Source organism: Notamacropus eugenii, chromosome 5 (genome assembly GCF_028372415.1).
Source record: "Notamacropus eugenii isolate mMacEug1 chromosome 5, mMacEug1.pri_v2, whole genome shotgun sequence".
Lineage (NCBI taxonomy): Eukaryota > Metazoa > Chordata > Mammalia > Diprotodontia > Macropodidae > Notamacropus > Notamacropus eugenii.
Window position 1 is genome coordinate 232,628,222 of NC_092876.1, and position 27,565 is coordinate 232,655,786.

Consider the following 27,565-nt stretch of genomic DNA (forward strand, 5'->3'; position numbering starts at 1 on the left):
GCATCTTTTTCTCTGACTCAAGCCACTAGGGGGTGCTACAGTGCAAAAAAAAAAATCTTCGCTAAGGCGAGAACGCTACTTGCTAACCTTGTCCTAAGGGGCCGCCGTAGGAACTCTCCCTGGGAAATGAACGGTGGTTCTGAGATCTCGCGAGGAAAGCAGAGCGTTCCCGCCCCTCACCTTCCACATCACCGCAGCTTCGCTTCTCCGGTTTCCTCAATTACCTTTCTCCCTCCACTTCCTTCTTCCCTCCGGCGCCCGGGAGGTGGCGCTGTCCCCGGCGCCGCCGCTACCGCCAGCACCACTGCTACCACCACCGCAGTGATTTCCCGTCGGGCAGTGCGGCGCCGGCCTCCGGAGCCAGCGAGTGCCACGTCCTAAGTGAGGCCTGGGCCTTGCGCGGGGCCGGGAGGTGGGGAGCTGCGCTGAGCAGGGGCCGGTGACCCTCGTCCTGGGCCTGCCGCCGCCATGGGCTCTTCGCAGAGCGTCGAGATCCCCGGCGGAGGCACCGAAGGCTACCACGTCCTGCGGGTAAGGCTGCGGCCCGGGGCCCGGAGCTACGCGGGAGGGTCGGGGTCGGGGTCGGGGTTGGGGTCGGGTGGGAGCCGGGTCGGAGCGTGCTGAGCGGGGAAGGAGCGCAGACACACCCACTCTTCTCGGGGGAACGCGGGTACGAGGAGGCGGAGGAGGCCCCCAGCTCGGCTCGTCGGTGGAGAGCCGCCTCCCTGCCTCCCGCGTCCAGGGTCGGGCTGGAGAGGAGGCAGCCCCTCGCACCCCCCGGGACGCCGGACCTTCTCCTCCCCGCTCTCGGCCAAAGGCTGCATCTTTCCCCGCTCCTCGGGCTTCCAGGAAGGGAAAAGAAGTGTGCAGAGCACTCGGCCAGGCACGATGATGGAGAAACATAGACTCCGGCCGCACGCCCCCCGGGTGGGCCATCAGCCCGTGTGTCCGAGGAAAGGAAGGCCGGAGTCCGCTCGTTGTGGCATCGCAGGGTGCTGAAAGAGAGCCAGGTGGTCCGGCACGGGCTCGCCTGTGAACGTGTGCTGCCCCCCATCAACTTAGCTCCCGTGACTCCTGGTTCTTTCTCCTCCGTTCCCTTAAAAAGGCTGTCAGGACATGCTGCCCCCTTCTCCCCCACCCCCCCTTCCAGACTTGGTGCACCTTAGCTCTTCTCCCCTTGGCTTTTAAAGCCTTGGTGACTGCTGCTCCCTCCTCCCAGACTTCTGGCCACCCTCCGCAGTCTAGTGACACTCACTGGCTTCCTCTGCTGCCCACACTCCACTCCCACCCCGACCACGTCTCTGCCTTTTACATTCCCTGGCTTCCTCCTGGTATCCGCTCAAGTCCTCCCTCCTGCAAGAAGCCTTTCCCAACACGCCTTAATCTTAGTGCCTTCCCCCGGAGCTGTCCCTTTTTATCCTGTACACATACACCTTGTTTGTATACAGTTGTTTGCATGTTGTCTTTCCGGTTAGACTTGAGAGCAGGGAATTATTCTTGCCTTTCTTTGTATCCCCCAGTACTTAGCACACCTCCGTGCAGGAGGCACTTAATAAATATTGACTGGCTGAACCTTTCCTCCTATTCCTTGAAACCCAGAATTCTCTTGGAGGGTAAAGATTTTGATCCATAAGTAATGAATGCTGTAACTTATTAGAGCCTATTTCATGGATCTTCATAAATAAATAAAGATTATTTTAATTGTCATAGAACCCAGAGAAACTTCGCAGTTACAGTCCAGTATTGGCATAAAAAAAGGCAACTGTGGTGTGGATGGTAAGCTAGCCTTGGACTCAGCAAGATTTGGTGAGCCTCTTGAGATAATTAGCTCTGTAACTTTTAGGGCAATGACTTAAGGACCCAAGAATCTAAGACTAAGTTACAGACATGCTTCTGAGTCCCCTACATCAAGAAGAAAAGGTGATCTGAATAAGAAAATGGAACCAGAAAGGATTGCTTATCCACAACTGAATGACATTTTAGATTTTATACAAGAAAAGCTAAACAGGTAGAATACTACTCTTTAAGACTAGGAGATAACCTTTGGAGACACTTAGAACCATAAAACCACATGGAGTGACAGTAGGGTCAGTGGTGACATAATGGGCATCAGCAGTGGTTTCTAGGCTGCAGTGCCATTCAGAAAGATGACAGAGCCTTACTTGTGCCGTTACTAGGCTAGGCTAGGACTTGGGTCATTAGACCTATTAGGTAGCAGTATTTTCACTCTGACAAAGGGCACAGAAATCACCGGATGTATTTAACAGTACATCTTCTTTTCTACTACTTCATTCCATTCCCCACCTGGAGCACACCAATTCTTTGTATTGTATACTCATTATCCTCCAGGTAGCTCTTGACTCCTAGAGTTCCTTACTGACCAGGAGTAAGAGGTAAAGTTGTAGGGAAAGGAGGGTTACCTGTTAGCACCTAGAGTCAGATTTATAGCTAAGCTAGAAAGTCAGTAAGCATTTATGAAGTGCATGCTATGTTCCAAGCATTCTGTTAAGTGTTGAGGATTAGTCATCCAGTCCAACCCCCTAATGTTATAGATGAGAAGGTTCTGGCCCAGAAAGGTTAAGTCGCTTGTCCAAGGTCATATGTTTAGAAGTCATGGGATTAATAATGATAACTAACATTTATATAGTGCTTCTATGTGTAAAGCACTTTATAATTGTTGTCTCCTTTGGTCCTCATGACAATCCTGGGAGGATGATGCTATTGTTACCCCCATTTTACAGACAGGGAAACTGAAGGAGAGATTAAGTGACTTGGCTAGGGTCACACTACTTACAAGTGTCAGAATTTGAATATGAATTTAGGTCTGAACCCCCTAGCTGCCAAAATTAGAAAACCACTTCTTCTGATTTTATGAACTTTGTCCAAGAATCTGCCTTTTCTTCATCTAGAATGACCACATGGTTAACACAATGATTGAGTGTGTCCTAGGACTCTCTAATCCTGGAGAATTCATTTATTTACTTTGTATTTACTTTTCTGTGTTTGTGTTCACCACCTCCTCTCCCATCATTAGTATGCAAGTTCCTTGAGGACCAGGATTTCTTTTTTTTTTAATCTTTATATTCTCAGCTACTAGCATGGTACATGGTAGGTACTTAGTACATGATAGATGAATGAATAAATGCCACAGACCCTGAGGTGCTCAGACAAATTAATGCTGAGTAAGAATTCTGACAGTGTAGGAAGAAGAGAACACTATGTATATATATCAATGGAAATATTATGTTGAACAGAGTCTTAGGTACAAGAACAATGATTTCTGTTGCATACTATTTTCAGGTATAAATTAAGTTTTAATTATTTTCTCATAGTGATGCCAAGAAACAATATCTGTATTATGGGTAGATATAAATATTAGTGATGGAAACTGTTTTATTTTCTATCCAAGGCAGTGTGAAATGGGCAAGTTGATTAACTTTTTTTTTTTTTTTAAATCTCTTGGGGGGGTGAGTAACACTCAGGGTTAAGTGACTTGCCCAGGGTCCTTTAGCTAGTAAGTGTCTGAGGCTGGATTTGAACTCAGGTCTTCCTGACTCTTAAGAGAGGCACTCTATCCAGTGTACTACCTAGCTTCCCTAAGTTGATTATTCTGAGTCAGTTCCAAAAGTCTTCCAAAGTAAGACTTTTTCCTACCTGACGATTTTCCACATCTAAAAAGTCACAGACCACACCCAAAAAGAGAGATACAGACAAATACTTTATGAAAATGCTCATTATTTTTAATAATGAGGCATAATTATTACAGAAAGATGAGGAAGAATGATTTATTTAGTAGATGGTGTACAAAGTGTTACAATTGAAATGATAGTATAGCTTAGGAGACCCTGGCCCTGCCAGTGACTTTGAGCAGTTTCCTTATTCTCACTTCCTTGCTTTTCCCATCTGTAAAGTAATACTAAATTGATATGAGTACTAATTTCTCTTTGTTAGATTTCTTTCTTCCTTTAGGTTCAAGTTGTCTAGATATTTTTACCTTGCATGTTCATTCTAAACATCTCAGGAAAGTAGTTAGAAGGCAGGCATAGTTAGATATCTCTACATTCTGAGATAACGGCAGGAAATAGACTAATTTTTCTTGAATTTACCCAGAAGGTCAGTAGTTTAGGCATGAATAAAATTCAGGTCTTTTGAGTGCTTTACTTTATTGTTTCATTCTGAGGAGGTGCAAACTAATGACTGTAAAATAATGTATAGAAATTCCTGCTATCAGTTATCAGTTGCTATATAATAGTATATTTCCTATTCAATTCTATTTAGCATATAAACCATAATAGACAAAATTATGATGTTCAGTCACCTTTTTTTCTAGAATGACCTGATTATAAGGGTACATGTCTTTAATAAATGTGATTTTGGTCACATCTTGATTGGCAATAAAAATGAATGGTTCCAACACTAATTATAGTGACACATTTTTCCATTACTGTTTTTTATTATTTTATAATGCCTGTAATCACATCTCCTGAATTTTCCTATTTGCATTGTTGATCCTTCTGCATTGTTCTGCTTTAAAAATCAAGAGGGGGTATGCTGATTCTGGTAGTAAAACTCAAAAACATGACATCTTTTTCATGATAGCATCTTACTAGACCCAGAACACCATATACATAGCTATTTACATGTACATTGCTCTTTCAGGTCAGGTATGTATTTTGGAAACCTTCCACGTCCTGTCTTTCACAAAACTGCCAAAATAACCATCAGAAGCTAACTCTAAGAGGAATACTTTTTAGTGCATCCTTTTAGTAACTTTGATTGTGTAACTTTTTTTAGTGTAAAACCCCAATCTTTATTTACATGAAATATGCCTTTCAGAAGTGACTCAATACTTATTACAAGTCAATTTCAATAGAATTTTAAATCTTTGTTGATTTTTTTTTTTATGTTGTGAAGGATTCTTGAAGTATAGCATTATCTCTCCCTTCCACTATATGGTCCAGACTATAATATTGTCTCATATGCCTTGTCTGCATAGTTGATGTGTAGTATTTTACTGTGTTCCTTGACATTAACCTATTTTGGGTAGAAGACCCTTTATGACAGAACTACTTGGAACAATATGTTAAAATGAGAGAGTTGCTAGAATTTGGTTTCTTCATAAATTCTTCAGATTCTTCATAAATTTGCAAATGAAAGGAAATGTTTTGAACTCAGTGACCTATAATTAGTGATATTTGGAGGTTACCATAAACTATTATTATTGGTTTGATTTCATGCTAATTTTACTCTTGCCTCTACTGCCTCCCATGCAAAGGCATAACTAAAGCAAATTAAAGTTGATTTTGTTTCAAGAATTTCACAATGCTATTAGAACCCAGGGATACTTTTGGACATTCCAAAACCAGTCTTGGCAGTCTTAGCAAGCAACAAGCATTTATTAAGCACCCGGTATGTGCTGGGAACTGTGCTGGACATTAAGATAACATATTCTCTGCTTTCAAGGAGCTTATGTTCTATCAAGAGAGACAAACTGTACAAGTATATAACATACATATAACAAGTATACATATAACAAGAATATAAGCCAAATAAGTACTAGGTAGGTTTGGGAAGGAAGGCCCTACTAGCAGAGGTGAAGAGGGAGTACATTCCAGGCATGACGGATATGTGCTGAGGCTCGTAGGTGGGAAATAGTGCTGTGTGTGAGAGGCATGTAAGAAGTCAGATCTTAGAGTATGCGAAGTGGAGTCATGTATGATGAAACAGGATTTCGTATTTGATTCTAGAAGCAACAGGGAGCCACTGGAGTTTATTGAGTAGGGGAGTAACATGGTCAGATTATGTCTTTAGGAAAATCATTTTAGCAGCTATTTGGCACTTGGACTGCAGTAGGGAAATGTTTGAGGCAGCAAGAAGCTGTTACATGCAGGTAAGAGATGATAAGAACCTGCTCTAAAGTAGTTACCATGTGAACAGTGAGAAGAGGCTGGAGTTGAGAGAAGCTGTGGAAGTAGGAATGGCAAGATGTGGCAATTGTTTGATATGTCAGGGAGGGAGAGTGAGGAGTTGAGATAATGCCAGGATTAAAAACCTGAGAGACTGAAAGGATTCAGACAGAAATAGGCAAGTTGGAAAGAGAACTGGGGTGGGGGGAGTAATTAGTACTGTTTGGGCACATTGGGATGTCTGTGGTTTTAAATTAGTTTTAAATGTCAGATAGGAAGTTGGTGATGGAGCTTAGGAGATTGAGGTGTGTGTGTGTGTGTGTGTGTGTGTGTGTGTAGAGGGAGAGAGATCATATGTGATAGTCATGGATGGTACAGAAAAACGGGAGGTGTCATGGACACCATCCCCGTTCCTCAAGTTCCTGGATTTTTATTTGTGATTATGCTTTTAGAAGTTTGAGTGGGTTTGTAGAAATTAAAGTGTTTTGAGAAGGAAGTTCTTGACATGAACTGTAGTTACTACAGCTTGGTTAACTACTTTGCGTTTTGGGGTACATATGGCAGATAATCAGGTATTTTGTTGCTTATTAATGGAAGAAAATTATAACCAAATCCATGAAGCCTGACTACAATGTGGTCTAAATTTCAAACAGGTATGTAACCATTGTTTCCCCTCATTTAGTAAATACACATGTTTTGAATTATCTTTCAAAGACAGAAATCGGAATATTTCAGTTTGTTGAAAGTTTGGAATCTTGTGCTTTTTAACCTTAGAGCTACTTCAGATTATTTTATGCATATTAGTCAAAGTCATTCTATGTAAACCTTTATCATCCAATCATATGAGGACCTTCTCAAAACTCAAATAGTTTCTGAAGATTTAAAGTTATTGAATCTTTTGGTAAACACTTAATCACTATTCAGTCATTTTATGTAACTAAAGCTTAGAGGTGTGAGGTTTCTACAATAAGCTGATAATTGAGACGTTTCAAGCAGCATAACAAATGTTTAATCAGGAAAAGTAGACTTGGTAAAGCTGACACTTCTTTATTCTAGTTGGGCATACCAAATTAAATTATCATAAATATTCTGCTAATGTCCCTCATACTTTCTCTGGTCTGTGACCACATGCTGTTATGTAATTAGGAAGATAATGTATAGGTCATGCCTTATCAATGATCAATAAGTTAGCTATGTGATCTTGAATGTACTTTATATGCATTTTGAATTTTATTTAAAGGAGTTTATTATTATCACAAAAAAGTATTCCCTTAAACAGACCAATTTAGGAAGAGGCTGGTGCTGGGAATTGTGTTAAAAATGGCATACTAATGATCAAGAATATCAAAAGAATGGGGATAAGAATTCACTATTTGGTTAAAAAAAAGTTGGGAAAGCAGTCTGGCAGAAACTAACTATATACTGATATCTTGCACCAGATACATGATCTAAACATAAAGGGAGATATCACAAGTAAATTAGAAGAACATGGAACATATTACCTATCAGATTTATGGATAGGAGAGGAATTTATGAACAAACAAGAGATTGAGAGTATTGTGAGATATAAAATGGATAGTTTTGGTTACATTAAATTAAAAAAGGTTTTGTACAAATAAAACCAGCATAGCCAAGATCATAAGGAAAGTAGAAAATTTAGGGGAAATGTTTATAGACAGTTTTTTGGATAAAGGCCTCAGATCTCAATATTTCAGAGGACTTTGCCATATTTATAAGAATAAGATCCATACCCCAGGTGACAAATGGTCAAAGGATACAAACAGGCAGTTTTTGGAAGAAGATGTCAAAGATTATATATCACTGTACAAGGTGTGGTATATGTTGTTAATGGAATATTACTGTGCTAAAAGCAGACTGATTCCAGAAAAACCTGGAAAGACCTACATGAACTAATGCAAAGTGAAGTGAGCAGATTGAGGACAGCACACTGTACACAGTAACAGCAGTACAGCTGTAACAATGACCAACTGTGAATGGCTTAGTTATTCTCAGCCACATAATAATATAAGACAGTTCCAAAGGACTCTTGATGAAAATGATATCCACCTCCAGAGAAAGAAGTTGATGGAGACTGAATGCAGATTGAAACATACTCTTTTTTCACTTCGTTTTTTCCGTTATTCTTTTTCCTTTGGGTCTGTGTCTTTTACAACATGAGTAATATGGTAATATGTTTTGTGTGATTACACATGTATAATGTATATCTGCTTACCATCTCATGGAGGGGTGAGGTGAGGAAGAGAGAGAAAATTTGGAACTCAAAATTTTTTAAAGATGAATGTAAAAATTATCTTTATATGTAATTGAGGGAAAATAAATTATTTTTGAAAGCTATATATAGTCATGAAAAATGCTTTAAATCATTATTGATTAGAGAAATGCAAATTGCAGCTTTGGGATACTATCCCACACCTTGGCTAAAATGTTAGAAGTGGAAAATAACAAATGGTGGAGAGGATGTGGAAAAACTGGAATACAAGACAGTGTTGGTGGAAATATTAACTCATACAGCCACTTTGGATAGCAACCTGGATTTATGCCCAGAGAGTTATAAAACTGTGTATACCCATTGATCCAGCAATATCTCCATCAGGTCTGTTTCCCAAGATGATCAGGAAAAAGGAAAGGAACCTAAATGTTCCAAATACTTATAGCAGCTCTCTTTGTGTTGGCAAAGAACAGGAAATTAAGGGGATGCCCATCAGTTGGGGAGTAGTTGAATAAGTTGTGGTATATGATTGTGAAGGAATATATGTATGTATATATATACATATACATACGTGTGTGTGTGTGCACGAAATGATCAGGTTGATTTTAGGAAAATGTGGAAAGACCTGCATGAAATAATGCAAAGTGAAACTAGCAGAACCAAGAGAACATTATATACAGTAACAGCAGTATTGTTCGAAGAGTAACTGTACAGTAAACAACTAAGCTATTCTGAATAATAGGAATATTCATATCAACTACAAATTACTTAGAAAGGAAGATGCTATCCACTTCCAGAGAAAGAACTGACAAATGGAAGTATGTATTGTATGGTTTCATATATCTCTATGTGTTGAATGGTGGCCTTCTTTAGTGTGGGGCTGGGAGGGAGGAAGACAGCTCAGAACTCAAAATGTAATCAAATAAATATTTTGAAAATAGTGACTTATTAAAAACTCACAATTTTCTTTTTTAAAAAATATGTTATTGATCTTCATTTTTTTTTAACATCACCATCATTTCTCCCCAATGACCACCCCCCTACCCAGTTAACTTTCTCATAATAAATAAGTATAGTCAAGCAAAACAAATCAATACATTGGCCTTATCTGAAAATTATATACCTACTTTTGCACCTCTACTCTGGTGGTGTCATTCAAACAGAAACAAGGCCATTAAACCATACTTACAGATCCCTGCAGCAGCATATTGACTTAGAAAACCACATATTAATATTATGTCTGCTTTATTTTTTTTAAAATTTTGTTAAATATTTCCAAGTTACATTTTAATCTGGTTCATGCTGCACTCCAGGAGTGTTGCCCCAATGGACCTAGTGTTTGATACTTCTGCTTTCCTAGTCTTGTTACCTCCTCTTGAAATGGGAGAAACATGCTTCACCATCAGTTATCTATTGAAACAGTGATTGGTCACTGCATTGGTCAGAGTTCTAAAATCTTTCGCTATTGTTTTCTTTTGTTATTATGGTCATTGTATAAATTGTTTTCCTGATTCTGCTCACTTTTTTCTGTTCATTTAAGCCTTCCCAAGGGTCTATAAATTTCTTATATTTGTCATTTTTTACAGCAGAGTATTCTGTTACATTCATATACCCTAATTTGTTCAGCTATTCCCAAATCAATGCTTCTTGTTTGTTTGTTTTTTTAATATTACAAAAAGTACTGCTATAAATATTGTTTTGTATATGGACCTTTCCCTCTGTCTTTGAACACCTTGGTATATTTTCCTACTAGTGCTAGAGTTTTTAGCAGGGCTTTTCTTTGGTCTGTTTACAAATTGTTTTCCATAATCCATTACAATTTTCTTAAGAACAGAGCTAGTTGTTTAAGAAAAATGCTATTGCCAGGCATCATGACACACACCTGTAATCCCAGTTATCAGGGAGGGTGAGGCTGACAGATCTCTTGAGTTCAGAGGTTCAGAGTTGGAGTGGGGTAAGCTGAGTAGTTGTCCATACCAAACCTGGCATAAGTAGAGCAAGCCCCCTAGGAGAGGGACACTTAGTTTTTTAAGGAGATAATTAAGTCAGGTTAGAAAAGAAGCAAGTCAAAACTCCTATGCCAGTCAGTAGTAGGATCAGGTCAGTGAGCAACCCCTTGTACTTCCAGTCTGGGAGAGAAGGGGAGCCTCCCTTTTAAAAAGAAAGAAAAAGAGACACGTCAGCACAAGTCAGTCCATTTAATTGGTTTTAAGTTACTGCCAGAGTTTAAGTTTAAGTTACTGTAATGTGGTTTAACCATTCTTTAGGATCTGGATGCCATGTATAATATAAGGTATAAGCTGTAAGCACATGACTTATTTTTTTTAACAAACCTGCCAGAATTTATATATCCAAATGAGTTCCGTCCCGTTCAGATTGACCATTATTAAGAAAATGTATACTTGTTCTTATGATGCTGCAGTTGCACAGACAGGTTCAGGACTTAGCTTTTTTGGATACCCTTCAGAGCCTGTGGCATATTCTTTTGAATATCTTTGGTGGTGTAAAAAAAAAAAAAATTAGTGGATTTATTTCTAGAACAACCAAAAGTTATTTGGAGTCAAATATTATTGGTAACAAGTTGGGAAATACAGCCATTTTGTGGTCCTTAAGTAGCGAGTCAGTTTTCACATGGGCCTTGTAAGCTGGTTCTGAGGTTCCAAAACTATTTTAAGCATAATTAGAATAAGGTGAATATTTTAAAGAATAGCATTCTTTTGGATAAAGTGAGATCTGTTCAAGGCTTTTAAAAAGCTATTGTTTAGAGCCAGAGGACCAAAGAAGGTCCTGGCCCACTCTTTAGGGCAGATGTTATCATAAAGGCTAGCCAGGAGAAAGCGGGGTAACTCTACGGCAGTTTTGCTTCTATGCTGTGTGTCCTAGGGAGTATGCTTCAGTCATTAAGAAGATTGCAGATCTTGAGCTGCTGATCTTAAATGAGGTTATATCTCTTGGCCTGAACAAATTATATATCAGGTCCTAAAAGATCTGGCAGGTGAAATCACTGAACTGCTGTCAGTGATCTTTGAGGAATTCATCCAACATTTATTAAGCAGCAAAAGACTGTGTTTGGCCCTGGATAATAATAGCCTATATTCATAGCTTACAGAGGTCTTTCAGCATACTTGTCATCTCATTCTCAGAACAGTCCTGGATGGTAGTGCAACAGTTATTATTCCTATTTTGCATAAGTGGAAACTTAAGAATCAGCTAAATAGTGACTTGTCCAAATCACACATCCAGTAAGTGACACAGCTGGGAACTTAGTCCTAGGTCTTCAGGGGCTGAGGCCATGTTCTTTCCACTGTGTCTCACTTCATTGTACAGTTGGAATCATGAAGAATAGACTTAGCATTGAAAGATTAGAGGTGAATTTTTTTAGAGGGAGAAAGATACTCTGACATATTATAAACAGGCAACCTGAACTTCCATCCCCAGCAAAATGCAGAACAAATCATTCAGAGTGTGATTTTTGAGCATATAGAAAGAAAATCAATAATTACTAGGACACTAAGGACAAAATATGTTAAACTAATCTCATATCCTTTTTTTTTTTTTTTAATATTTTGGATGTTACTAGACTAACAAGTCAGGGAAATACTATAGGTGTACATGAATTTCAGACAGGCATTTGACAAAGTTTCTCATCTTTGTAAATGTGGTAGAGAAATTTCAGTTCAATAGTCCTATCATTACATGGATTTAGACCTGAAAGGAGACTGTTAGTGGCATGCTGTAGGGTGTATTCTACTCACTCCCTGTTCTTTTCAACATTTTCCTCAGTGGTTTGTAGAAGAACTTGTAAAAAGTCATATGATGACATACTTAAATTCATAACAGGAAACTGGGAGATGGGTGACAAAGATTCTAAAAATATCTAATTATACTGGAATACAGCTGTCTCTTCCACATTGCCCTTAATTACTCCCTTCCCCACCTCCCAACGATCTGGAAGATCTGTGTAATATTTTTTGGCCTCCTCCTTCATACCAGAGAAGACTGAATTTTTTTCTTTTTCTTTTATGGGGTGTTAACAGTAAGTACCTTGTTGTAAAATTTGGGTTTAGTATTTGTTCATAAGCTCTGTGTTATCTGTTGGCCTTTTCATGTCATCTGTGGCTTCTGCAAAACTCCTAAAGAATTACCATTTCAACTTGTGATATATCAAAACCATAATGGGGAAAGTCTCAGTGTAGAAAGGATAACTGTACTTGTTGAATTTATTTTATATATCATATTTTTTCATTTTATTTAGTATCATTATTTCCAGTATTTTCCATTATTGTTTCCAATATTGTCTCTAACAAGTTTTAGACTTGAGATACCAAATTGCAGAGTTAGAGGCACTCTCAATGGCCCTCTACTCCAATACATGCCTAAAAAGGATGCCCAAAATAACATGCAACATTAGGATCTAGAGGAAGGATCCTCCCCTCCCCTCCCCTGCAGCATATGGAGTGCATCCCTTATGGAGGATGTATAGAATCATGTGAACAAGAGTTATAGGATGAGAAGGTGTGAATGAGCTCTGACCTGCATGACTGGAGGAGGTGCCTAGATCCATGAACTCTTGGATCTATTAAAGAATAATAAAAATTATTTTAAAACATCTAATAAAGGTAAATGTAAAGAATTTTTGCACTTTGGTTCAGGAATTCAACTGCAGGAGTAGAGTCTGAAAGACACATAACTGGACAGTACTTCATATGAAAAAAAACTTGGGAGATATTATGTGACTGTAAACTCAGTATCATTTTGATATTGGGCTTTATTGATAGTGTCTAAAACAAGGGAGGTGGTGTCTGTGCTTTGCTTTGTGCTGGTCAGACCATACCTAAAATACTTTTTATTCATTTCTGATTGCCACAATTTAAGAAGTTCAACAACTTTATTGTAGAGGAAGATGCTCAGTTATAAGAGAACTTGAAACCCTATCATTTTAGGTTAAATAAGAGAAGATTGGGGAGAAGGAACAAAGGGAAGAGTTCGTGACAGCTAAGGCAAAGGTTATATATGAGTGATGGATTTGTTCTGTATGATTCCAGAGGGCAGAACCAGGAGCAATGAATAGAGTTTACCAGAAGGCTTAGTATATGTATAGGCTTAATAGATGGAAGAATATTCATTGCACTGACTCATGAAGTATTAAAATTTCCTGTCCCCAGAGATTAGAGTAGAAGCTGGACCACTACGTGTCAGGAATTCATGCTTTAGGTATAAAATTTGTATTTATACTATAAATGAACTAGATGGTCTTAAGTATGACTGTAGTCATATTTCATTTATAATCATATTTTGTTTCATCTCTTATCAGCTGAACAATAGAAATGGAACTAAATTTACAATTTGATTTTTTTTTGTTAATTTTTAGAAATCATCCCTTTTAAAATGAGAAAATTATGACAAAAATTCAGATATTCTAGTCACAAAAATAATTTTCTTCCATTTGACCACTGGTCATTATCAGTGATGTTTGTTCCCTTAAAGACAGTGGGGCAAGTAATCTCCCAGCTTACGTACACCCACTTGTCAGGGTGAAAAATCCTCACGGAAAGACAACAGTGAGAGAAAATGCAGGTAAATTATTCATCCCTGCCAGAAATAAAGTAGAGCTATTCTGTAAAAACAGTCACAGTTAAAAAAATAAAAAACACTCCATGCATGGAAAAGATCCTTCATGGCCATCAGTGGTCTCTCCAAAACACACTAAAAACTTGTACTTTAACTATAGTGTTAGATTTCTAACGTGTGGCTTATTTGGTTTCTTTTTTATAAAAAATGTGATCAGACATATTTACTGAGTGGCTTCACCTGTTCTTTACCAGTACTATCTAAAGAACGATGTATTTCGTTTCAGTAGGTAGCATCTTCTAATTTTTATTAAAGCTAGTACATTTTAAGAAAATTCAACTCTAAAGTACAATTTCTAAAATGTAAGTATAAATTTATTTTGCCTTTAAGTTGCTTTTCTATAGTGCCATTAAACATTAATTGAGATGACCAAAAGCTTCATATGTTATAATTTTTAAAGTTGCTATGGTTGATTTTTTGTGTGATATTTATACATAACCAAAATAAATTTTCTGATTCTAATAAGCTATATGAACATTATTCTTTTACACTTGTATTTAAAGACATGTCCATGGTTATAAGTTTACAATATAGTATAGTCATTCGTCACCAGCTTCATAATTTTTTCATGTCTTTTTAATAATTGATGAATGTTATTTTCCAGGCACCATCATATAACTATGTGCATTTGCAGCTATTATGTAATGACGTTACTTAGCTACATTAAAATTATAAATTTTTCTTTAAATTGCACTATATAGTGCTCACATGTAAATGGCATAAATGACTTATCTGCAGAATTTGCATTTTAAATTATTTGTCATGCATAAGTTAAAAGAACATTTTCATGATTGGAAATCTGTTGTAGTTTAATTAAATTCTCTATGTCAGATTTATGTCTAAGACCTACCCATTTGTAGATCTAATAAACCATTTCTTTCCTGAAAAACTCTTTTGAAGTATGTGTTCATTTACAGTACTCTGTGTCCTCTGATCTCAATATTTCACCTTGATCACTGAAAATAAATAAAAAATTGACATATTCAGAACCTAATGGAAACCATGTAGAGGTCCTGAATGAATGAAGCTTAGCTTCAAATGTTTCTTAGGTTTTCATGGAAATTTGTGGGTTTTGTTTATAGCATTTGGAGGTAGAAGAATGCAGAGGGGGAAAGACTGCATATTAATTACAAATAGAGTGTCCTCTTAGGTTGATCATATGTAGACTAAAGGGGACAAGAACAGGTGTTTGGTGAAGCCCTTGAAAATTTAAGGTGTAGGTAAGCATTTTTATGAGGTTAAAGATTTTTTATTGGCCATTTAAAGGGCCAGAAAATTGTTCTTAACTCAGCATGTCAAGGCAAGATGCCAGAGTTTCTGGCTGTGCCTTAAGTTGGTATGTCTTCATTCTTTGGGGTACATTTTTTATCACCAGTGCCATCTCCTCCTTCAGTCCCTTATCTTTAGTGTGTGGGTAAACTCAGATCTTTCCTGCTTTCTATTGATTACTACATTGAGGCCACCAATTTAGTTACCCAGCACTTGGAAGCATAAGATTAGGGTAGGAAATATCCTGTTGTTGTTTTTTTTTTTTTTTTCCATTGATGACCACTTTCTGGGGATGTTGAAGAAAGAGTTCTTTGTTTAAGTACAGATTGAACTAGGTGGCCCTTGAAGCCTCTTCTAGCCCTGAGGTACTGTAATATACTAGAAACAAATAAGCATATAACAGAAGGTAGCTAAGGGCAACATAATTGTCTAGATGATCTGAGTTGTCTCATTAGGTGTTATTTGTATTGGGTTCATTTTTAGTACACCTCTACTTTTAAAAAAGAGTAGATTATTAAGATTATCAAGATTATTAAGGAAAAAATAGCATTTAAGGACAGTGTTATTCAGAATGAGAATGTAACATACATCACACTAAATTGATAGTATGAATGTTGATGTGAATAGATTGAGGGACTTATTGAAGTTACAGAGAAGAAATCAAAATAATATTGTATGTGGAAGGATGAGTATACTTTATAAAGAAGAGAGAAGATAAAAGTTAGAAATTCTGGCATAGTTCATTAACATGTAAGCATGTATTATTCATATACCATTCACAAAGCATTTTGCTAAGTACTACAAAAGAGAGCAGATAAAACACTTCCCTCTTCCTCATGTGGCTTTCAGTGTAGACTAGTACCTATGACATGAATCTACCAGAGGTACAAAAAAATACTGGGTGAAGTTTGAAGAAGGAAAGGCCATCAATAACTGGAGGAATAAAAAGCTTCCTGGAGAAGGTAACCTCTGAGTTGGTACTTAAAGGATAGGAATTCAGTAGGTCAAAGTGGAGGGGAAAGCATAGAGAACCACATAAACAAAGGTAAGAAAAGATGTTTAGAGGAGGTGTAGTGAGTAGGCCAGGTTATTTGAGGGGAAGAGGACATTGGGAGGAGTGATGTAAGATAATTGTGCAAGGAGGCGGAGCCAAGTTGGCAGATTAAAAGCAGGGACTTCCCTGAGCTCACCCCCACAGTTCTCCAAATACCTGTAAAACATGACTCTAAACAAATTCTAGAGCTACAGAACCCACAAAATGACAGAGTGAAACAAATCCTCAGCCTCGGACTATCTGGAAAATCAAAAGGAAGGGTTTTTCACACTGAGCCCCAGTGGAGTGCAGTCCGATGTGGGCCACACTAGCACAGATGGGCTGGAGTTGGCCTCAGGGGACTGAATCATTGGTAGCTGTGGCAGTTTCCAGACTTTTCAACCCGCAAATGCCAAAAAAGTCAGGAAAACTCTGTGGGACCTGGGTGAAAGAGGAGTGCATGATCCTACCCCAGCCCCAGGGCAGTGGGAGTAGTGGTGACTGACAGCAGCATCAGTGGTGGCAGAGGCTGCTTCCAGAGCTCTAGGCCCACAGACGGTAGGGGATCAAGCAGCTTGATACAAAATCCCTGAAACCTGGGACAGTACATCCCCTCATACCCCTACCCCCACTGGAAGCAGAGTCCTACCTTGATAGAGCATTAGAAACTAAAGTGTCTGGTTGGGAACATGAGTAAAGATCATGAAAGAACTCAAACTATAGAATCTTACATTGGTGACAAGGAAGATAGATAAAACCACAGGAGGCCAGCAGAGTCAAAGCTCCTATATCAAAAGTCTCCAAGAGGAATATGAATTGGTCTTAGGCCGTGAAGGAGCTCAAAAAGGGTTTTGAAAATCAAGTAAAAGAAGTAGAGGAAAGATTGGGAAGAGAAGTGAGTGATGCATGAAAATCAAGTGAATAGCTTGCTAAAGGAGACCCGAAGAAATACTGAAGAAAATAGCACTTTAAAAAATAGACTAACCCAAATGGCAAAAGAAGTCCAAAAAGCTAATGAGAAGAATGTCTTAAAAAACAGAATTGGCCAAATGGAAAAGGAGGTCCAAAAGCTCAATGAAGAAAATAATTCCTTCAAAACTAGAATGGAGCAAATGGAAGCTAATGACTTTATGAGAGATCAAGAAATTATAAAACAGAAACAAAGCAATGAAAAAATGGAAGACAACATGAAATATCTCATTGGGGAAAACACTGACCTAGAAAATAGATCCAGGAGAGATAATTTAAAAATTATTGGACCGTCTGAAAGCCATGATCAAAAAATAAGCCTCAACATCATCTTACAAGAAATTATCAAGAAAAACTGCACTGTTATTCTAGAACTAGAGGGTGAAATAGAAATCCACTGATCACCTCCTGAAAGAGATCCTAAAAAGGAAAACTCCTAGGAATATTGGAGCCAAATACCAAAGTTCCCAGGTCAAGGAGAAAATATTGCAAGCAGCCAGAAAGAAACAATTTGAGTATTGTGGAAATACAATCACGATAACACAATATTTAGCAGCTTCTACATTAAGGGATTAAAGGGCTTGAAATGTGATATTTTGGAGGTCAGAAGAGCTAGGATTAAAACCAAGAATCACCTACCCAACAAAACTGAGTATAATTCTTCAGGAGGAAAAATAAACGTTCAATGAAATAGAGGACTTTGAAGTATTCTTGATGAAAAGACCAGAGCTGAATAGAAAATTTGACTTTAAAACACAAGAATCAAGAGAAGCATGAAAAGGTAAACAGGAAAGAGAAATCATAAAAGACTTATTAAAGTAGAATTGTTTACATTCCTACATGGTAAGATGATATTTATAACCCATGAGAAATTTCTTAGTTGGAGAGGATGGATGGATGGATGGATGGATGGATGGATGAATGGATGGACGGACAGATGAATGGCACAGGGTGAGTTGAATATGAAGGGATGATATCTAAAAAATAATATTAAGGGGTGAGAGGAATATATTGGGAGAAGGAAAAAGGGATAGATAGAATGGAGTAAATTATCTCACATAAAAGAGGCAAGAAAAAGGTTACACAATGGAGGGGAAGAATGGGGAGGTAAGAGGGAATGAGTGGACCTTACCCTCATTGGATTTGGCTTTAAGGAGGGAATAATATACACACTCAATTGGGTATCCTACAGGAAAGTAGGGGACAAGGAAATAAGGGGAAGGATGATAGAAGAGAGGGCAGAATGGGGGAAGGGTAGTTGGAAGCAAACACTTAGAAAAGGGACGTGGTCAGAGAAGAAAACAGAATAATTGGGGGACATGATAGGGTGGAGGGAAATATAGTTAGTCATTTACAACATGACTGTTAAGGAAGTGTTTTGCATAACTACGTATATGTAACCTATGTTGAGTTGCTTGTCTTCTCAGTGGGGGTGGGTGAAGAGGGAAGAAGGGGGAGAATTTGGAACTCAAAAGTTTTTTTAAAAATTGTTTTTACATGCAACTGGGAAATAATATATACAGGCAATGGGGGTATAGAAATTGATCTTGCCCTTCAAGAAAGTAAAGGGGATGGAGGGGATGATAAAAGGGAGGACAGACCGGGGGAAGGGGTAATCAGAATGTATGCCATCTCAGGGTTGAGGGGAGGGAAAGGATGGGGAGAAAAAAGGTAAAACTGCAAAGATGGGCACAACATTTTGGATTTTCAGTTCAGTACTTCACTTGGTAGATAGTAGGAAACCATTGGAGTGTTTTGACAGAATAGAGACAATCCAATCTGTGCATAAAGACTTCAATATGTGGTGCCTGCATTAAACTCTACGTCTTGAAAGATAAAACAACAGCCCCTGCCTCTCAAGCATTTAGTAACTAATTAGCTGAAAGAGTTAAAGAAAAATCAAATATGACTTGCAAGTGTTCAAGCCCATATGAATGTCAGAAGGATGATTTCAACTGTAGAATTTAGGGGAAAGACCCAGAATTTTGGAAGGGGGAAAAAGAGGGAATTAATTCAATTTTGGATATATTGAGTTTGAGATGCAAGAAAGATGTAAATGCAAGACTGGAGCTCAGAGGATAGATGTGTGTGTGTGTGTACCCTTCATAGAGGTGATAAGTGAAGCTTTGAGAATAGTTAAGACATTCCCTTCTCCCCTATTTCCCTGTCCTTTTATTAATCTGATAGTAGTATGAAGAATGGATTGGAGGAGGAGAGAATGGATACAAGTAGTAAAGAAAGCCTGCACTAATGACCACTGAAAGGAATAAGAGGACAGACTTAAAATCAACAGAACTCAGTAACTTATTGGCTGTGAGAGATATAAGGGAGAACTTGAGGTAACAACAAAGTTGCTCCTGAAAAAAAGACAGAAAGAGAAGCAGGTTTGGAGGAAGATAAACAAGTTTACTTTTAGGCATATTGAGTTTGGTGCTGGCTGACCATTCATTTGGAGGTGTCTTATAGGGCAGTAGGTCTGAAACACAGAGGGAGATCAGAATTAGAGATAAGAGATTTGATCATATCTGCATTAAGCTAAAGCCATGGAAGATTGCCAGGACAGAAGAATCTTGGGAATGCTGACATTAAAGCACAGGGAAGAAAAGCCAGGAAAACGAGCACTTAGCAGTGGGTAGAATGTCAGGTGTGGGGCAGCCAGGTAGCACAGTGGGTAGAACACTGGGCCTGGAGTCAGGAAGATGCATCTTCCAGAATTCAAATCTGGCCACAGACACTTACTGTCTGTGTAACACTAGACCAGGCACTTAACCCTGTTTGCCTGTTTCCTTATCTGTAAAATGAGCTGGAGAAGGAATCAGCAAACCACTTTTGCCAAGGAAAGCCCAAATGCGGTCACGAAGCACCAGACACAACTGAATAACAACAACAACCAAAAAATGTCAGGTATCTTGGAAGCAACAAGACTACAACAAAAGAGATTTTAGCACTGCACATTTCATGGGAGATGTTTAGAAATCTCAAGAGATATCCGGACACTTGTGGGAAAAAATAAAATGTAAGTTTCTCCCTCCCATCTCCCCCCGTACTCTTTCCCCAAACTGCTGCAAATAACATAGCAGATCTAGGTACCATAGCATGGAAGAATGAAGAAAAATTGAAGTAAGTTGAGAATAGCCATTGCAAAATGGAAAGAAAAGTTCATGAAGATTATTACAACAGCAAATCAATATTTAAGAATATCTTGTACTGATGAAAGGAAGGATGGAGGGCAGGTGGTAAACTTTTTGTGAGGAACAGTTAGGTATAATATAAATGAAAAGAAAAAAACATAGGCTTAATCTGGAGAAAGTTTCTAATGTTGCAGTTAGTTTAATGAGATATAAGTAAAAGCCCGATTTTTATTATTTAGAAGTTGATTCAATGTGGCAATTGGTGTTTTTCCATATATAACAGATGTTATTCTGTATTTTGGTAGTAGATTGATTTGTACACCTGATCTTTTTATATATCAAGTTCTAGGATGCGTTGCCATGAAATCCTTTTTTTTCCTTAACAGAATTGTAATTCTCTTCTAATTGTCGTTTAGTAAACATATTTGTCCATTGAATGTTTTCATGAAATCCTGGGTCTTAATACTGATAATTCTCAGATCTATTTATCCAGCCTCAGACTTTCTCCTGACCTGCATCATCTCCAACTACCTGTTGAGCATCTCAAACTCAGTATCCAGTAGACTTTTAAACTAAACACAAATAAACAATATTAAAGGACTAAACAAATTACAAATTGGTTACATTCTAATTGAGGAGATAATACATATTCTCTCTAAACCACTCTCTGTACCATGGGTCATAGAGGGAATCTAATTAGATAAGGCCTAGGAGTAGTTGTGTTATCGCGTGGTGATCTTAAGAGAAGAATGGAAAGAATAGGAAAGAGGAGGGAGAGAGGGAAAGGAGGCTTAGAGAAAATTATTTCACATAGTCAGGGTGTACAAGTAGACATCTATATACAAACGAGAGGATGTGGGGGAATGGATGATACTGGAATTTCATTCTCATCTGAACTGGTTGAAGGAGGGAAGAATAAAATAATATTCTCACATAGTTGTGTACTGAAATATATTTCACTCAGTAGGGAAGTAGGAAAAGGAGAACAAGTAGAGGGGCAATTAAAGGGAGGATAAATTAAAAGAGAGATCAGGCCTAAGCAAAACTAAGGTTGTACAAAAATATTTATAGCTCTTCTTGAAGTGGGCAAAGAATAGGGATCTGAGGAATTGCCTATAAATTGGGGAATGACTAAACAAGTTAATGGTATATAGATGTGAAAGAATTCTATTGTGCCTTGTGAAATGGTGGTAGGAATGATTTCAGAGAAACCTAAGAAGCCACGAGCTGATGCAGAGTGAAGTGAACAGAACTAGGAGAAAAATGTAGACAGTGAAAATAACATGGTAAACAGCTTGAAAAGAATTAGAAACTGTGATCAGCATAATGACCAATCAGTTCTAAAGAACTAATGGAGAAGTGAAGGACTTATAGTACAGAATGACACGTACACATGCACCATATACGTGTATATGTGTATATACGATATTGCCAGTGAAGACGTTTGCTTTACTTTACTATGCATATTTACAACATAGATTTGTTTCTCCTTCATTCTCAGTGTAGGACTGGGCATAAGATTGGAATTGAAGAGATGGCAAATTTTTGCTGATTAAAATATAAAAATTTTAAAAATAAAATATTCATAGATGCAATTCCTTTATAGACTACATGTCTTTGACCCCTCACATTTCCTACTCTTGAACCTTATTTTTAACCATTTTCCTAAATATCAAGGATCAGAAGATATGTTGATTTAATTTGAAGGGTTTTATATTGAGGTGTTTTTTCTGTCTCTTCATCCTCTGCAATAGATGTGATAGTAGTCTTTGCAGATACTCATTGTGATTAAAATACAAGAGAACCAAATTGTTCCATGAAATGTTTCTGGTTGCTATTGAATTCACGATAAAAGTCAGCGGAAGTCAAGTCAGCAAGCATATATGAAGTACCTGTTGTGTGTCAGGCACTGTGCTAAATTCTGGTGGTATAAAGGCACAAACATTCCATACCCCCAAGAAGTTCAGTTTCCTGAAGGAGATGATATGCAAACAAATGTGCATGAACAAAATGTATTCAACTTTGGAGGGGGCAGGAGACAGTTGAAGTTCCTAGAAAACAGCACAAAAGTGAAAAACAAATTGTGATACATTGAACTTACAGGAAATAAGGGGTTAAGTTCCTGTGACCACCAAAAACTAATCTTTCACTAGAGATTGCTGAAAATAATTTTCTATCATTCTTTATGATACCAGCTGCTCCCCAAACTCGGATGCATTGCGCTTCTAATTTTTTTGCTTCACAAAGCTTAGGTGCCAATGTGAAAGTGAAAATTAGGTTACTTTTAAAGCATACAAATGCTTGTAGTGGTATAAGTGTAAATGTTGAGGATTGACTGTGCAAGATAAATTAGAGATAAACTCAAAGGGAAGAAGGCAGTAACAACTCTATCGTTCCTTTACTTGCCACTCCAGAGACAACCTGTCAACCATCCTTCCAATTGATCGCAATGTCTTTTTGTCTTTCATTTCATTTGTAACAAAAATATCAAAACTGAGAATATTACTTTAAGTGCTGTCTACCCATTTATCCTCAAAGATCTCATATTAGAGTACAAACAGTTGATATTTGTAGAAGATCTAAAAACTGTTTTATAATGCAATTTAAGATCTGGTGTGGGTAACAAAATAAATTTTTTATTAGTTATGTCTGCTGCTGGACTAGATAGAAAAGGTTATCACAGAGAGGGTCTATACATAAGCAGTGGGTTTTGAGGTTATTTGGGAACTGAGACTTGAATCACGGAAAAGGTCTCAGCAATTTTTAGCAGAAAAAGACGACCAAGACAGTGTCAATAATTGCCAGACTAGACGCCCATTTTCCCTGTTTATGCAAAATTTTAATAAAACTAATATATATCACACACATTTAATTCTTACTCATCATTTATCAGAAATCTTTTTCTGATACTTTTAACATGTGGATCTTCTGTAGCCTTTTGCTTACTTACCATGCTTATGCACTTACCATGAGGAGGTTTCTCAAGTGTAAAGAATTTGGAGTCAGGAGACCGGTTCACGTCCTGGCTCCAACCCTTGTGCTTGACATCACTTATTGAGCCTCAGTGTAGTAGAAAGAGCTCTCATGTATAAAATGGTGAGAGTAATTTTATTCCTGACTTCACAGAGTAGTGGGAGGAAAGGATTTTGTAAGCCTTCAAGTATTATAGAAGTAGACACTATGGTTTTTTTATGCTTATGGCTATTTAGTGCATGTGCTGTATCTCCTACTAGATCCTAAGTGTGCTCAGTATGCTATAGGTATTTGATGAATGTTTATTTCATTGAATAAAATTGATTTTACCACAAGTTTGGTGCTGAAGAGATCACAGAAGAATATAAGACACGGTTCCTGCCTAGTTGGAAGGATTAGTTTTTATATGAAACATATCATAAGGTCATACATTTAGAGATGGAATAGTAATGCAAGACAACAAATGATGTGCAGAAACTGCATTTTACAGACAATTAATGCAGTCAAAGTTCAAAAAAAGACATAAGTTGCTGTAGTTGAATATTTCATAAAAGAAGATAAAACATGACCGCAAAGGATGAGCACAGTTTAAATGGGGGGGGGGGGGGCAAGAGAGAAAGGACAGCTTTAGGAACTGTGTATCTGGTTTTCTTAGCAAATAAAATTATCCGAAACTAATTAAAAATTTGCAATAATTAGATGAAACTTTGTCTATTAAATTACTAATTTTATTTATAATCATTTGCATTTTTCTATCAATATTTTATCTTTATAGGTACAAGAAAATTCACCAGGGCATAGAGCTGGACTAGAGCCCTTCTTTGATTTTATTGTTTCTATCAACGGTTCAAGATTAGTAAGTTCAATTTTTTATTTTTCTAATTATACTTTGTAGTGTTTTGAAAGTGAGAGTGTTAAGGTTCATTTGGTGTTTGGACTTAAAGTTGGTTTTTTTAAATAATGTGCTCTTTAGTGCTTTTGGTTTTTGCAAGTTTCTTATTGGCAAATTTGGTAATAGGGCTATACTCTTAGACATATTCTCAAATAACTGGTTATTTTTCTTGACATCTTAATTTATTGATATATGAGTAATTTGATAGAAGCAAATAAGAGAGTTGTTCTATATTCAAAGAGAACATAGTTAAAACCACTTGTTGTAAATTGCTTTTCATTTACGTATCCATTGGAAATTTCAGTTTTAAGACTGTTGGATGATCTTGGCAAGGTTAGTTCTTGTACCTGTTGATCCTCAATTTGTTTATTTTTAAAGGGTTATTTTTTTTTGTTTCTTGTCCATTGCCTTCCACAGTGTTCATTCCTCTAGCAAACTATATAAATTTTATTTCTCTTTCTTTTCTTGCTATTCCTATTATCATTGATTAAACAAAGATATATTCAAGGAAGAAGCTCAGATACAGTTAGCTTTTAAAAAACAAACTTCTGCTCCTTTAAAAAAAAATCCATAAGCAGGGTGGGGGGGATGATAGAAGGGAGGGCATGGGGAGGAGAGTGCAATTTGAGGTCGACACTCATGGGGAGGGATAGGATCAAAAGAGAATAGAAGTAATGGGGGACAGGATAGGATGGAGGGAAATATAGTTAGTCCTATACAACACAACTGTTATGGAAGTCATTTGCAAAACTACACAGATTTGGCCTATATTGAATTGCTTGCCTTCCAAAGAGAAGGGGTGGAGAGGGAGGGAGGTAAAGAAGTTGGAATTTAAAGTGTTAGGATCAACTGTCGAGTAATGTTCTTGCCACTAGGAAATAAGAAATACAGGTAAAGGGGTATAGAAAGCTATCTGGCGCTACAGGACAAAAGAGAAGACGGAGACAAGGGCAGAGAGGGATGATAGAAGAGAGAGCAGATTGGTCATAGGGCAATTAGAATGCTTGGTGTTTGGGGGGGGAGGGGATAAAGGAGAAAATTTGTAACCCAAAATTTTGTGAAAATGAATGTTAAAAGTTAAATTAAAAAAAAAAATCCATTATTTTAAAACAGGTATTTTTCTAGTTTAAGTAGTAGCAGAACTATTCATTGGCCTTCTAAGCTCCTTTTTGCTTTTATCTCTAAAGTCCACCCAATCCCCTAGATAACCCCCAGGTTACATTGTTGAATGACACATCTCACAATTTAGGAAAAAATATTAAATTTAGGATGGATTCTTACTTGGAAACAGTGGTGTTGCTTTTTTTTGTTTTTGTTTTTACATTTTGCTGCCTAATAATAGGAAATAAGGAAGTGGAATATTAAAAGTCTTTGTTATTGGGTTTTCTTTACATTCCTGCTTTTTACAACCTGATGTAAACATTTTTATTCCTTTATTACTTGTCTTTTCTTCATCTTGTTTCTTGAAATGTTTTTGGTAGTGCTATATAGTAAATAATCTAAGAAAACTGGTCGACAATTTTGAATTTTATAAAGAAAAAATATTTTTCTTCATTCACAGAATAAAGACAATGATACTCTCAAAGATCTACTAAAAGCCAATGTTGAAAAGCCTGTAAAAATGCTTGTCTACAGTAGCAAAACACTGGAGCTAAGAGAAACATCAGTCACACCCAGTAACATGTGGGGTGGTCAAGGTTTACTTGGAGTGAGCATTCGGTTCTGCAGCTTTGATGGAGCAAATGAAAATGTTTGGCATGTATTGGTAGGTTTTGTTTGTGAACTCTCACAGCTGAGCTATATTTTATACAAATGGTTTACAGGTTGATAAAATAAAACAAACTTCTATAGAACTATGCACAATATTTACTAAGATTTATGGAAATCTTGAAAAGTTTCTACAATTCCAAAGCTGTTCTCTGATAAGACTGGATTGTTGTATTCAAAAGGTTGTTTATATTCTTTGTTTTTCATTTTGTAAGAAAACCTACAAATTATAAAATTTAAGCATCATTTGTATTATTTTATTTTGTTCATACTAGGAAGTGGAGTCAAATTCTCCTGCAGCGTTGGCAGGTCTTAGACCTTATAGTGATTATATCATTGGAGCTGATACTGTTATGAATGAGGTAATCTGTCACTTTTGTTACTAACAGTGAATGTCATGTGATATTTTCCTGCCGACATTTGACTTCAGAATTATAGTACTACCTACTTGGCAACCAGCAGCTAAATTTTGGACACTCATTCAGAAGCCAGGGCCTGTCTCCATACCATAGTAAATTACACTAGAGTATAATTTAGTGGAGGATTCTTTCAATAATTGAGTATGAAGGAGGATTGTTATGGAATCTGGCAGGGGAAAAAGTGTACCACTGAGTAGACTGCCTCTGGGGCTTGTGCTCAGAGTCCTGTTTCTGAACTGTGACCAAAGGTTGAGGAAGAAAATTCTTTACCAGATCTGGAGAAAGTAGAAATAAAGAAGTTAAGTTAGAGCTGAGAATTAAGCATAAATAAGGAAGATATCAGCATGGAAGTAAAAAAGAAGAAGAATTGAATAAGGCACAAGGCAAGGGACAGGGGAGTATAGTAGGCAGTACTTTCCAAACATTCTTGTAAGGCTACAGTGACACCTTCTACAAACCACTTCCCTTTAACCTTTTCCAAACCTACAATGATCCCTCTTCAAAATCAGACCTAAATATTTGTTATAAAACCTCACTTCTCTAAATTTGGGAGGTAAGATTTTTTTAAGCTGCAAAGGTGTCATTTTAATAAGTTATTATCCATGTGTGTAATTATCCAAGGAAACACTGGCCTGTGATTAGTTGCACACCACAGTGTGCCTACCCCTTTCCTAGGAAATCACTGACAAATTGGAAATATTTGATATCTATGTGCTACACTGTAGTGATATAAATGCAAATTTCCTGCCCATTCTTTTTCAGTCTGAAGATCTGTTCAGCCTTATTGAAACACATGAGGCAAAACCATTAAAACTTTATGTGTACAACACAGACACTGATAATTGTCGAGAAGTGATTATTACACCAAATTCTGCATGGGGTGGAGAAGGCAGGTAAGGTCAATTGACCCCCAAAATTATGATTATTTAAAGTTTTAACAAATGACTTCTTTATGGAGAGACCCTTCAGTATCGTACATAGTTTGCCCAAACTAGGAATCTGTAAAAAAGTAATATTTGTATGTTATTTCTAGGAACTGGCCATTTTAATTATGAAAGAATACATGGTGAATTTAAGCCTTTCTTTTCATTTCAAACCATTGGGTAACAGGCAGTGATTACAGTTTAGTGCATGGTTGGCAGCATTTCAAAGGCAAGGTCCGTATCTTGTTCTGACACGTCTGAGAAGAAAGTGGCAAAGAGTGGGTGCATGGCATCCTGACATGCACAGGCGGTGGTAGAACCAGAGTTAGCTGTACAGCCTGGAGAGTAAGAACTCTTTCCCCCCTTCCTTCTCCTTCCCTTCCCCCTAAGAAGAGCATTTTTTCATACTTCCTGAAATTCAA

The 27,565-nt window shown here is 37.5% G+C and overlaps 1 protein-coding gene across 1 annotated transcript in view; it reads left to right on the forward strand.

Moving 5' to 3' along the window:
• Positions 1-103: 103 nt before the first annotated feature.
• Positions 104-27,565, forward strand: part of GORASP2 (golgi reassembly stacking protein 2) — a 41,310-nt gene continuing 13,848 nt past the window's right edge. Inside the window, exons 1-5 of the mRNA XM_072612294.1 lie at positions 104-531; positions 23,918-23,998; positions 25,596-25,799; positions 26,077-26,163; positions 26,983-27,113. Coding sequence (XP_072468395.1) covers positions 469-531; positions 23,918-23,998; positions 25,596-25,799; positions 26,077-26,163; positions 26,983-27,113 — 566 coding nt within the window. The 5' untranslated portion in view covers positions 104-468. The remainder of the gene's footprint in view (positions 532-23,917; positions 23,999-25,595; positions 25,800-26,076; positions 26,164-26,982; positions 27,114-27,565) is intronic.